Source organism: Balaenoptera physalus (genome assembly GCF_965194825.1).
Source record: "Balaenoptera physalus genome assembly, chromosome: 3".
In the NCBI taxonomy this organism is placed as follows: Eukaryota; Metazoa; Chordata; class Mammalia; order Artiodactyla; family Balaenopteridae; genus Balaenoptera; species Balaenoptera physalus.
Genome location: NC_138890.1, coordinates 2,246,204 through 2,259,015, shown reverse-complemented (window position 1 = coordinate 2,259,015; position 12,812 = coordinate 2,246,204). Strand labels below are relative to the sequence as shown.

The 12,812-nt window shown below is 55.6% G+C and overlaps 1 protein-coding gene across 2 annotated transcripts; it reads right to left on the bottom strand.

Annotated features, from left to right (window-relative positions):
* Window positions 1-2,573: 2,573 nt before the first annotated feature.
* On the bottom strand, window positions 2,574-11,879 carry DOHH (deoxyhypusine hydroxylase). Of its 2 annotated transcripts, none has more exons than XM_082456066.1 (5): window positions 11,755-11,879; window positions 7,293-7,617; window positions 5,555-5,631; window positions 4,209-4,449; window positions 2,574-2,948 (listed from the first exon to the last, which is right to left on the bottom strand). In XM_082456066.1, the coding sequence occupies exons 2-5, from the start codon at window positions 7,564-7,566 to the stop codon at window positions 2,629-2,631; spliced, it is 912 nt and encodes a 303-aa protein (XP_082312192.1). In that variant the 5' UTR covers window positions 7,567-7,617; window positions 11,755-11,879; the 3' UTR covers window positions 2,574-2,628. The 2 variants fall into 2 exon arrangements, with proteins under 2 accessions (XP_082312192.1, XP_082312191.1); XM_082456065.1 differs by lacking the exon at window positions 11,755-11,879 and adding an exon at window positions 11,568-11,691.
* Window positions 11,880-12,812: the final 933 nt, after the last annotated feature.

Here is a 12,812-nt window from a genome sequence, read left to right as displayed (position 1 = left end):
GCTGGGGTAGATTTTAAACTGATCAAACCCCAATGTTTGCAGGCTGAGCAACTGAAATAGAGTTTCCATTTCCTGTGGGAGGAGCCACTTTGGGAGGTAACATGAGGAATTCTAAGGACATACTAAATTTGGGATGCCTCATCAATATCTAAGTAGAGATGTCGAAACTGGACCCCGAGTCAGGAGCTCAGAGGAGGCCCCGGGCTAGAGTCAGGACAGTGGGCGTCATTGGGACATAGATGGGGTTGGAGCCCCAAGAGTGGATGAGACCGCCCGGGCGGGGGTGTGGGTGGGGCCGGAGGACTCAGCCCTGGGCCAGTGAGGGAGCGGAACGGGGAGATGGAGGCGGGCCCGGAGGCGGAGTCCCTGAGAATTTCCCAGGAGCAGGGTGGCTGGCCGGGTCAGAGGCTGCTGAGAGGGGGGAGGGCGCAGACTGGGATGTGACCACCATATTTGGACACTGGGAGGTCACCTGTGGGCAAGGACGGTTCTGGGGACAGGAGGGGCGGGGTTTGAGAGAGCTGCAAGTCATGGAGTCAGGAAGGGCTGTGGGTGGTGGTGGTTCATGTTTTTAAGAAATTACAGATTGAAGGGGGGAAAATGGCGGAGGGGGTGGTGGTGGGATGAATTGGGAGATTGGGATTAACATATATACACTAATATGTATAAAATAGATAACTAATAACCTGCTGTATAAAAAATAAATAAAATAAAATTCAAAAAGAAAAAAAAAGAAAGAAATTACAGCCTGTCTATGCTGACGGGCAAAGAGGGAAAACTGCAGAAGGGAGAAAGGCTGAAGTGATGGCCGAGTTGGCGAGAGGGGCTGGGGGCCAGGGGATAAATGGGGGAGGGGGCCCGCAGCCAGCGCCCGAGGGTGACGCTGTGAGATAACAAGAGCTCTGTTTGGTCTTCGTCCTGGTTCCTGGCTTGGAGCTCCCAGGACCATGTAATTTCCTGAGTGATGGGGGAGAGATGAGCCGCCTTTGTGGTTCATAATCATCCCCTTTCCACCACGCCTGCGTGTATGCTAATGAGGGCAGGGGCGTGGCAGCTTCGGGATGGGGGCTGGTGGCCAGGGGAACGGACGCTGGGATTAGAGGGATGGAATTTTCAGCCCCTTTCCACCAAGCCTGCGTGTATGCTAATGAGGGCGGGGGCGTGGCAGCTTCGGGATGGGGGCTGGTGGCCAGGGGAACTGACCCTGGGATTAGTGGGATGGAACTTTCAGCCCCACCCCCCAGGGAGAGGAGAGGGGCTGGGGACTGAGCTTATTGCCAATGGCCAGTGATTTGCCAAATCATGCCCACGTGATGGAACCTCCATAAAAACCCTACAGGAAGGGGTTTGGAGAGCTTCCGAGCAGGTTAAAAGCATCCACCCCAAACTCCACGGGGACAGACGCTCTTGTGTTTCCGACCCTTCAGACCTTGTGCCTCTTCATCTGGCTGTTCATTTGCCTCGTTTATGATAAACAGGTTAAGTAAAGTGCTCTCCTGATTCTGTGAGCCATTCTTGCAAATCATCAAATGTGAAGAGGGGGTGGTGGGAACCCCAATTCATAACCAGTCGGTCAGAAGTATGGGAGGTCCGGACTTGGGACCTGCATCTGAAGTGGGGGCAGTCCTGCAGGACTGAACCCTGAACCTGGAGGGTCTGCACTGATTCAGGGTAGATAGTGTCAGAACTGAATTGAATTACAGGACACCCAGCTGACATCCACGGAGAAACGGAGAATTGCTTGGTGTGGAAAATGCGTCACGTAAAATTAGGTTCTCTTGTTAACACCCATTTTATAGAGCGGTAAATGGGCTGCTTGAGACTGCATGAGGAGGAAGTAAGGGAGGTAGGTAGGATGGGAACTCATAGCCCGGACTCTTAGTCATACCACTAAACCCCTTCTCCTATGCCCCCAATAGTAGGTGAGGATAAGGCTTAGAGAGGGCCAGGATGTAGGGCTGTTCCCCCTCAACCCCCTTGGGGGGGGGTCTGGCTGGGCAGATTTTACCCCTGGGAACTGATGTGAAACAGGGCCACAGGCTTGTGTCAGTCACACAGTGTCTGGGGCAGGGCAGATCCCAGAGCTGAGCTCTCCAAATGCCCTGGCCCCCCACACTTAGGATATGTTCCTTTAGAGCAGCTGACCCTCACCCCAGAGGCCCCCCAACACACTCTGAGAGTCATCGCTTGGCAAAAATATTTAATAGTCCATTTGGGGAATGTCCTGGGACCTGCTTGTCCCTGCCTGAACTCCAGCCCAGGCCACCCCACCCAGGGACCACCTGCCCACCCCAAGGACAGCCCTCAGACCCTGCCCAAGCCCGACGGGGACGGGTTTGCCCACAGCACCTTTCCCTGCACCCCCTCATTCCTAGAGAAGCTGGGCCACAGCACCCCAACCCCCCAGAGCACAGCCCTGTCCCCGGACCCCCTAGATACCCCTCCCACAGCAACACTGCAGCCCTGCACTCAGAGGGGCAGAGAAGAGACCTCAGCCTGGCCCCGGGGAGCCTGCAGTCCACTTGGGGGTTCAAGATGCGAAAGCGGCTGGGAGACAGGGAAGCGAGACGCCATTCATTCCAACACGGTTTATGGGCAGAGTCCTCGAGGGAGACAGCGGGCGCGGCCCTAGGAGCGGGGTGGGCGCAGGTGCTCCAGCCCGTCCGCGTACTGGAAGGCCGGCCCCGTCTCATACTCGTACATGTCCAGGGCCACCTCGCAGCTCTCCCGCACCACGCGCTCGGGGTCTGCCGCGTGGGCCCGCAGGGCGGCCAGGCAGGCAGGCCGGGCGATGGCCCCCAGGGCCTCCGCGCACTCGTGCCGCACCATGGGGTTCTCGGCGGGTCGCGCCAGGGCCGCCGCCAACTGGGGCACGGCCGCCTCATGCTGCAGCTGGCCCAGGACGTAGCCGATCTCGTGGCGGAAGAGCGCACTGCCGCAGCACAGGCCTGCGGGAGAGAGAGTTGCGGGCTGGGGGCGCCATCGGGACAGGAGGGGACCTGGGGCGGGGCAGCCTGGGGACAGAAGTGTCCAAGAGGGGTGGAAAGGGTTCCCGTCTCGAGGACACCCCGCCCTGGTGCTCAGCGCTGCTCAGAGGGAGGACCCGGAGACACGGGGCAGGAGAAGCAGCGAGGGTCCAGCCAGGCACTGGGAACTCCGCCCTCCCTCCGGCCGGACCAGGCGTGGCCTCCTCCTTCCCAGGCCCAGAGTCCCTCCCGGCCTCTGCCTGGACTTCTGTACTCTGCGTTGTCCTCACACCAGCCAGTGCTATTTGCAGGCATGTTGTGCATCTGTGCTTCTGGGTTGCTTCCCACACGACTCCACACACGATACAGTCTTATCAGTGACACTGGGAGTCCCGGGCCTTTCACCCCACCACAGCCAGACAGGCCACACTTCTCCTGATGGGGACCCGCGGCCGGACCTGGGAGCGACCTGCCTGTGATCAGGTGCCACTTCTCAGGCAGAGCTGGTTTGAAGCAGGCCCGCCAGACTGTGCAGCCCCTGCTCCGAGCATTATCCAGGACAAACCCACCACCCACCCACTCTGTGCTCCCACCCAGCATCCCCTGGGTCCCGGGTCATGGTGATGGCCGGGCATCTCCTCTGCCAGACAGGAAGCTCCAGGAGGGCAGAGGGGACTCTGAGTGCTCTGTGGACCAGAAGCAGACCACCTCAGGCATGGGGGGGGGGTGCCAGGGGACCCCAGGATTCCCTGAGTACCCCCCCTCCTTTTCAGGAGGGGGAACCACAGCCCCGCAGGCTTGCACGGGGCTCCCTGCAGAGCTGGGATGAAAATGACACAAGTAAATGATGACAGGGCCTCTGGGGAATTCCCTGGTGGGCCAGTGGTTAAGACTCTGTGCTTCCAATGCAGGGGGTGCAGGTTCGATCCCTAGTCGGGGAACTAAGATCCCACATGCCTCGCGGCGTGGCCAAAAAAAATTTTAAAAACAAAAACAAAAACCAAAAAAACAGGGCCTCTGGGGATCAAATCCCAACTCTGCTGCTCGGACCACTGTGTGATCTTGGGCAAGTATCTCTGCCTCTCTGGGCCTAGGCTTCCTCCACAGAGAAGAGTGGGTAATAAGAGGAGTACCTGCCCCAGGATGCAAGTGCCCTGGGACGCTGGGCTGCCCCGTATGACAGATGTGGCCACTGGGCCTCCCCAAGGGGCCCCAACCCTGCCCCCCGGGGCCCCTCCTCACCCTCGGCCAGCGCCAGGGCAGCCTCCTCCCCGCCAGCGTCGCGCAGGGCGAACATGGCTCGGTATCGGTCGAAGAGCGGCCGGGCCTCATCCAGCAGCGCGCCCCGCAGCCGCGCCACGTCGCGTTCCTCGGCGGACGGGGCCGGATCCACGGAGCGGTAGGGCCCCTGAGCCACCGGCTCCCCGCTGTGCTGCTGCAGCCACTCCAGCCGCCGGACGGCCAGCTGGCACGTCTCTGCCACCTGCGGGGACAGCGGGGTGGATGTGCCGGGCCCTCCCCCAGCCCCCAGGGCTCCCGGTTTAGCAGGGGTGGAGCCAGCAGACACAGGACCAACTGATCCTTCCAGACTGGAGACAAACCGGCAGGGCTGCTGTGATTAGAAAGTGACCAGGGGCAGAGGGCCAGGAGGGGCTAGCTCGAAGGTGACATCAGAACCAGTGAGAGGCGTCAGGTGGAATCAGCCAGTGCGAAGGCCCCGAGGCAGGACGTGCCGGACCCCTCAGGGAAGAGCCAACAACAGAGATGACCTGAGGTGGCTGGGCCAGACTACTTGGGGGCTGCGGGCTTGGGATTTTGTCCTAAGGGTGATGACAAACCGTGAGTCTTTAGGCACAGAGTAGGTTAACAGATGATGGATAAACAAATGTGGTCCCTCCACACACGGGAACATCACTCAGCCAGGAAAAGGAGAGAAGCCCTGACACTCGCTACCACCCACGTGGATGGACCCTGAGAACACGATGCTCAGTGAGAGAAGCCAGACACAGAAGGACACACAGAGTGTGATTCCACTGATGGGAAACGTCCAGAACAGGCAGATCCAGACACAGAGAGTGGGTTCCTGGTTGTCAGGGGCCGGGGAGGGGGTGGGGAGTGACTGCTGATGGGGGTGGGGTTTCCTTTTGGGGGGGATGGAATGTTCTGGAATTAGATAGTGGCGATGACTGTACAACTCTGTGGATGTACTAAAAACCACCCAAGTGTATATTTTCAAAAGGTGGATGTTATGGTATGTGACATATCTCAATAAAACTGTTATTTAAAGAAAAAAGAAGGAAGGAGGAAGGCAGCAGGGAGACCCTGGACGAGGCTGGGTGGCCCCGGGCGGCAGAGGTGGGGAAGTGGGTGGGTTGGGGGATCTCCCACAGGTGCAGGGACTGCCGGTGGGAGTCCGGGAGAGGGGAGAGGGGGACGGGGCCGGCCGACCAGGGTAGGTGTTACATGTGAATCAAGAGTTCAGCTTTGCCCAGTGGGGCAGTGGTCCTCTCTTGGCATCCCTGGGCCAGGTGGTTACCCTGGCAACCAGGCACAGGGTCTGAGGGGGTGTGGGGGAGGGGCTGCGTTACCTCGATGACAGGGTCGGTGGAGTACTGCTTCAGGATCTCCAGCACCTCTGGGTTCCCAATGGCCCCCAGGGCCTCCCCTGAGAAGAACGGGGCAGAGAGCTCATGTTGGTTGGCTGGAAAACGCCCTGAATGCCTCAGCGGGTGGAGAGGCGCTAACCAGCACCAACGCCTCCTCCGTGATCCCCCTCCCCATCGCTCTGCCTGTATCCTGCAGGCCGCTCCAGCCACTGAGGTTTGGAGCTGGAGCCGGTCCAGCCCTGAAGCTGTGCCAATTAGAGTCCCTTCCCCAGAAATCAGGCTTTGCTGGAACCAGACTCGGACCCCGCCCCGGCCCGCACCCCCAGAGCTCACGGCCTAGAGGGGAGACACAGACAAGCGTGTCATTACAACCTGGGGACACGGGTGGCAAGGAGCCAAGAACAGCTGGCTGAGTCGAGCCCATCAAGGGGAGCCCTGAAAACCTGGAGGAGGTTTTTAAGTTGCAGTGTGGGCAAGGAGGGTCAGCAGACCAGCACCATCCTGCCTCAGGGCCTTTGCAAAGGCTGTGCCCGCTACCTGGAGCACCTTTCCCCAGACATCTACCTAGATAACTCCCTTACCTCACTCGGGTCTTTTAATTGGTAACCACCAATTAAAAATGGCAACACCGGACTTCCCTTGTGGTCCAGTGGTTAAGACTCTGCGCGTCAAATGCAGGGGGTGCGGGTTTGATCCCTGGTTGGGGAACTAGGATCCCACATGCCCCGTGGTGAGGCCAAAAAAAAAAAAGGCAACACCTCCAGCACCCCCATCCCGCCCCTTGCTTTATTTTCCTCCTTAGCACTTACATAAGTGTTTCCACCATAACACGATTGGGTGTTCTACAAAATCACACACTCAAACGAACAGCGCTTATGGGACAAGAGAGGTTTGGGGTCGAACATTCTTTGTAAGGAGAGCTCCAACAGGATCAGTGATTGCGATCTTGAGAGGTCCCCAGGGCAGCCTGGCATAGCTGGAGATTACCGTGGGGAATATTAAAAAGGCCCCAAAACAATCAAATAGAAACAATGCGCCCTGCTGGCTATGAGCTCGCTGGATATATCAATACAAACGCAGCCTCGGCTGCACAGACCCGCCAGGGATGTTCCTATTCCATCTTGTTTGCCGTCTGAGTCCCTTGTGAGAACAGGGCCTGGCCCACAGCAGGCAGTCCATAAACATGTCTGGTGAATGAACTGAATGAGTGACCTCAGGAGTTGACTATCCATGGCCACCATCCAAAGACACCATATGTCTTTGTATGAGCGAAGAATGGTTTTTCCGTTTTTAAATGGTTTTTTAAAAATCTAAAGGGGACTTCCCTGGTGGTGCAGTGGTTAAGAATCCGCCTGCCAATGCAGGGGACACGGGTTCGATCCCTGGTCTGGGAAGATCCCACATGCCACGGAGCAACTAAGCCCGTGAGCCATTTAAAAAAAAAAAAAGAAAAAGAAAAAAAGAAAAAGAAAAAAAGAAAAAATCAAAATCAAAAGGATCACATTCTATGACGCGTAAAAGTGATGTGAGATTCAAATCTCAGGGCCCATAAAGTTGGACTGGCTGGCGGCCACACGCCCATCTGTTGACTGGGGTTCAGGGTGGCGCTTATGCTGCAGTGGCAGAGTTGAGAGCCGGGACAGAGACCGTGTGAAGATATTTATCGCCCACCCCTTCCAGAGCCAGCCTGGTATAGCCCGCACCCTCACCCGCCGCTCACCTGCCTCGTGGCGCACCATGGGCTCCTGGCGGGTGTCACGCAGCACGGCCACCAGCACGGGGATGGCCCGCGAGTCCTGCATCTGGCCCAGGCAGTAGGCCAGCTCGTGCTTGAGCAGGGCCGAGTCGTCGCTGAAGGCCCGGCTGATCCAGGAGATGGCTGCTGGACCCCCGAGCCCGCGCAGTGTGAACAAGGCCCGGAAGCGGGCCTGCAGGGGCTTCTGGGGGTCCACCAGCGTCTGCCCCACGCCCTCCACCTCCTGCTCCGTCACCATGGCGCCGCCGCTGGGCTTGGGCTAAACCAGGCGACTCGTGGGCTCGAGAACCTGTGGCAGAAAACCAAGAGGCCAGGTGAGAGGCGCCCTTCGCCGCTCGCTGACTTGTTCGTTTCAGAGTTAGGACCTCGGGGGTGGGGATGGTTTCCTAACTGCTGACCAGCCTGGGCATCTGGGTTCAAAGCCTGGCTCCGGCCCTGCCTACTTGCTGTGTGGCCTTCCCTAAGGTACTTTCCCTCTCTGAGCCTCTGGCCTATACAGTAAGTCCCCTACATACAAACGAGTTCCCATTCCAAGAGCGCTTCTGTAAGTCCAATTTGTTCATAAGTCCAACAAAGTTAGCCTAGGTACCCAACTAACACAATTGGCTATAGAGTACTGTAATAGATTTATAATACTTTTCACACAGATAATACATAAAAAAAAAAAACACACAAAAATAAAGGAAATTGAGAAGTTTCTCTATCTCCTCCATCACTTTTCCACGCTTCTTTGGTATTATCGTCGACATCATTGGTGCAGCAGATTTCACACGTTCCATGATCTTGTCCTTGTTCTTTAGAATTTTTCTGATGGCTGAACGATTCACGTTACAAGAACGAGTGACGTCTACCATCTTTTCGCCTGACCCCAGTCTCTCAATTATTTTCACTTTTGTTTCCATTGTTACTGCTTGGCGGTTCTTAGCAGTACCAGCTACATCACCACTGCTTTTACGCTTGTTTCCGGACATCCTGGGCTTGAAATAAAGATACTGTACTGCTGTACTCTACACAGTACTGTACAGTAAAGTACACAAAAGCACAACCACTTGTAGAGGATGCACACACGTGACAAGGTACGCCAGACACATGAACTAACTTACTGGACATGTGAACGCACGTCCACGTCTTTGAAAGTTCGCAACTTGAAGGTCTGTATGTAGGGGACTTACTGTCCACTGGCAATGACCTCTGCTGGTCTGCTCTCTACACAGCAGCCAGAGGGAATGTGGTAGCTGGTCCCCAAGATGACCCTCAATGACCCCCACCTCCTGGTATCCGTGCCCTGTGTGGCCCCCTCCCACACCGAATAGGGCTGACCTGGGTGAATAACAGGATATGGGAGAAATGGCAGTGTGACTTCTGAGGGTCATAAGAGACACTGTGGCTTCCTCCTTGCTGGCTCTAGCGGAAGCCAGCAGCCATACTGTGAGGAGGCTCAACCAGCCGTATGTAGGGGCCCACGTGGTGGGGAACGAGGCCTCCCACCTACAGCCAGGTGAGAGCAGCGGGTTGAGAGCAGCTTCTCCAGCCTTCAGATGACGCAGCCCCAGCCAGTGTCTGCACTGCAACGTCACAAGAGATGAGAGCCACAACCACCTGGCTAAACCTGGTCCAGATCCCTGGCCCACAGAAGCTGTGGGAAGTAGTGTTTACTATTCTTTAAAGCTACTAAGTATGGGGTAATTTGTTACAAAGCACAGGTAACTGATACAAGAATCCTTTCAGTATAACTGGACCCTGTGACTCCCTCACAAAATCCTCCTATGGGCCTCAAGACTCCAAACTCCTTAACTGTCCCAATGGCCCTGCACGACCTGCCCCCATCACCTCCCCACCCTCCCCTCCTCCCTCTCTCCCCCTCACTCACTCTGCTCCACCAACCAGGCTTCCCCACTGTTCCTCCAACACACCAGGCACGGTTCTGCCCCAGGGTCTCTGCACGGGCTATTCCCGCCCTCAGGAACACTCTTCCCCAAATGCCCCCATGCTCACTCTCTCATTTCCTTGGGTCGCAAATGCCACTTCCTCGGGGAAGCCTTCCCTGATCCCAGTCTTGTTCTGCTTTATCTTTCTTCGAAGCAATTACCACCACGAGATATCATATTTGATATTTCGGTTTAGCTGCTTATGGTTGGTCTTAACCCTCGTATGAGAACTCTGAAGGCAGGGACTGAGTCTCTCTTAGTCACTGCTGCTCTCCCAGCCCACAACTCCTCAGTAAGAACAATGACCATAATAATAACAGCAACTGACATTTACATAGGATGTGCTATGTGCCACACATCTCTTCTAAGCCCTTTACATTCCTGAACTCATTCCATCCTCGCCATAACCCTTTGAGACAAGCACCATGATTGCCACCGTTTTACTGGAGAGGACACACAAGCACAAAGAGGTGAATCACTTGCTTAGAAACCGCTGAAGAGTTATAAATCCAGGCAGTTGGGCTCCTGAGTCAAGCTCTAAACCACAAACGCCATGTTGAATAGATGGATTAAGATTAAAGGACACAGCTGAGGCTGGGCTCCATCCTCCAGACCAATGACATGCTTCGTGAACCTGACAAGCAGGCTGTAGCTCCCAGAGGTGTCAGTAGGGCTGAGCAGGTATAAGGGGGAAGTGCAGCTGCCTGCACACAGGTGACCATCAAAGGACGTGACATGCAAAAGAGTGGTCATCAGAAACCACAGAAGCCAGGGGTGAGCAAGCTGGCAAGGCATTATGGACCATTGAGACCCAACTCTTTCTTCTACACAGATGAGCTGTGACCTGTCTGGGGTCACACAGCAAGTCAAGTGCAGACAGTGCCCAGGACTCCTGAATCCCGGTCTGTGCAGGGCCTCCCTCAAGACACAAAGGAGAGACACACACTATTTTGTTCGCTGTTGTATCCCCAAGGCCAGCACAGTGTCTGTCGCTATGGCAGCAGGCACTCAATAAGTATTGTTGAATGAACTGAGCATCCACTGCCTGCCAGGCACAGTACTGAGTGGTTTATACACAGTATAAATCTGTATCATCTGTAAAATGGGCGTAAGGGGCACATGGACATCACAGAGTTGCTGTGAATGGAATGATGCTCATAGAGCACTTAGTACCCACTGCTGGTACTTAGTAGGCACTTGATAAACCAGAGCTGGTATTAAATATTTCCACAGGGAGGGCCTTCCCTGGTGGCGCAGTGGTTAAGAATCCGCCTGCCAATGCAGGGGACACGGGTTCGAGCCCTGGTCCGGGAAGATCCCACATGCCGCGGAGCAACTAAGTCTGTGCGCCACAACTACTGAGGCTGCTCTTTAGAGCCCGCGAGCCACAACTACTGAGCCCGCGTGCCACAACTACTGAAGCCCGCACGCCTAGAGCCTGTTCTCCTCAACAAGAGAAGCCTGCGCACCGCAACGAAGAGTAGCCCCCGCTCGCCGCAACTAGAGAAAGCCTGCGCGCAGCAACGAAGACCCAACGCAGCCAAAAATAAATAAATAAATTTATTTTAAGAAAAATCTCCACAGGGAGCCCAACACCCACCTCTATACGCAGGAAGCCAAGTAAGGGGGTACACCTGGAAGCCTGCTACTCATATTTTAGGCCCATTTTTCAGTGGGAAGGGGGACAGGGGTATGGACATGGGGTTGAGGGGATCAGCCCCCAACCAAGGCAGAATCTGGGAATCCGCTCACCCTTGCGAAGGTGTGTCTTAGAGACAGACACGTAGAATTAGCAAGGGATGGAGTAAGAGACGTTTTGGATGCTGGAAATCCTCCCCCTTGAGGATTCTCTAAACCAAGAATTCCCAACAAAAAGATCTCTGATAACTAGACGCGCCCCTCAGAGAGGGGTCGCCCCGACACGGCATACCTCGGGGCTGCTCGCAGGATCCCCCAGCGACGACCAACTCCCCAAAGCTCCTTGGAAGAGACTCCCAGGACCTGGGTGTCTCTAGCTCTGTTTATGTGGATCCCTCAGTACTGGATCCCTCACAGGTTGGTTCTCCCAGAACCCCAATAAAGGGGTTGCCCAACATGGGACCCCCACCCCACGTGCTGACTCTTCAGTGAAGAGATCCCCGGAGGCAGAGTCTCCAGTATTCGTGGGGAAGAGCTCGCCGGGACTTGTCAGAAGAAAGCCCTTCGACACCCCCAGCCAAAGAATCCCAGAGCCGGGACCCACAACGAGGCGTCCTCCACGTTCCGCCCGCCGCCGGAACGCCCCAGCGAGCTCCCGGATCAGAGGACCTACCGGATCGGCCTGCTCCCGCCGCTGCCACCACCCGCGACGCTCCTAAAGCGCTTTGGGGGCCGCCATCTTGACGCCCACGTGACAGGGCCGGACGGTACCAACGCAGCACCGAGGGGGAAATCCAGTCAAAGGCTCCGCAGCGTGAGGAGGCCCGGAAGCGTGAGTTAGCACTGGTGCCATAGCTCACCCTCACATATCAGGCGGAGTCTAAGGGAATTTCTCAGGGAAAGGGAAGAGCAACTTCCGTCCTTTCCCTGCAAGAGATTTTCTCCGGCCTCCCCAGCCAGTACGACGAGTGGAAATGGTTTGTGCCGATTCAGCCCGGAGGTGGGGCCGGCTAGCGATAGAGCATGCGTAGCGTCCCTGGGGCGTGGTCAAGTTTCAGGGGCGTGGCCAATGGAGTCGCGTGGCTAGACGCGAGATTGGGAGGGATGAAAAAAAGGACTTGACCCAGTCGTTCGTTTATTCATTCATTTAACAAATAGTTTATGGGCGCTGAGGACAAGACGGCCTGCAGCCCTTACCCTTATCAACCTCACAGTCTGGTTGTCTGAAAGAGACAAACAGTAATAGGATAAGTAAAAATACATATTAGGTGGTGACAGGCTAAGGAGGAAAAAATAGGCACGTTGGTGCGTGTATGGGGTGGGCAGTTTTAGGAAGGACTTGGCTTTACTCTGACAAAATGAGAAACCATTGGAGTGTCGTAATCAGGGAAATGGCATGCTCTGACTGTTAACAGGATCATTCAGGCTGGTGAGTAGAACACAGGAGGGACGGTGAAGGGAGAGAGAAGTATTCAGATTCTGGATTAATTCTGAAGGTGGAGCAAACAGGATTTGTGGCTGGATTGGATATGGCATTTGGAAGAAAGAGTTCTGTTAAGGCTAAGTGCAAGGTTTTTGACACGTAGGAAGGATGGAGCAACCATGAACCATTAGCCTCCCCATCCTAGACATCCAGGGTCCTGTTAACTCTACCTCTGAAATAGAGTCATAATTCAGGCACTTTGCTCATCTCCCGCCCCCATGAAGGTCCAAGCCACCACTGGCTGCCACCAGCCAGAGAAAAGAGAGCTTGTAAGCGATTGTGTCAAAAGAATATAGCGGTACCTCCAAAAGTTAAACATAGAACTACCATATGATCCAGCAATTCCACTCCTAGTTACACCCAAGAGAAATGAAAGCAGGGACTCAGATAATTGTACATCCATGTTCATCAAAGCATTATTCACAGTGGCCTCAG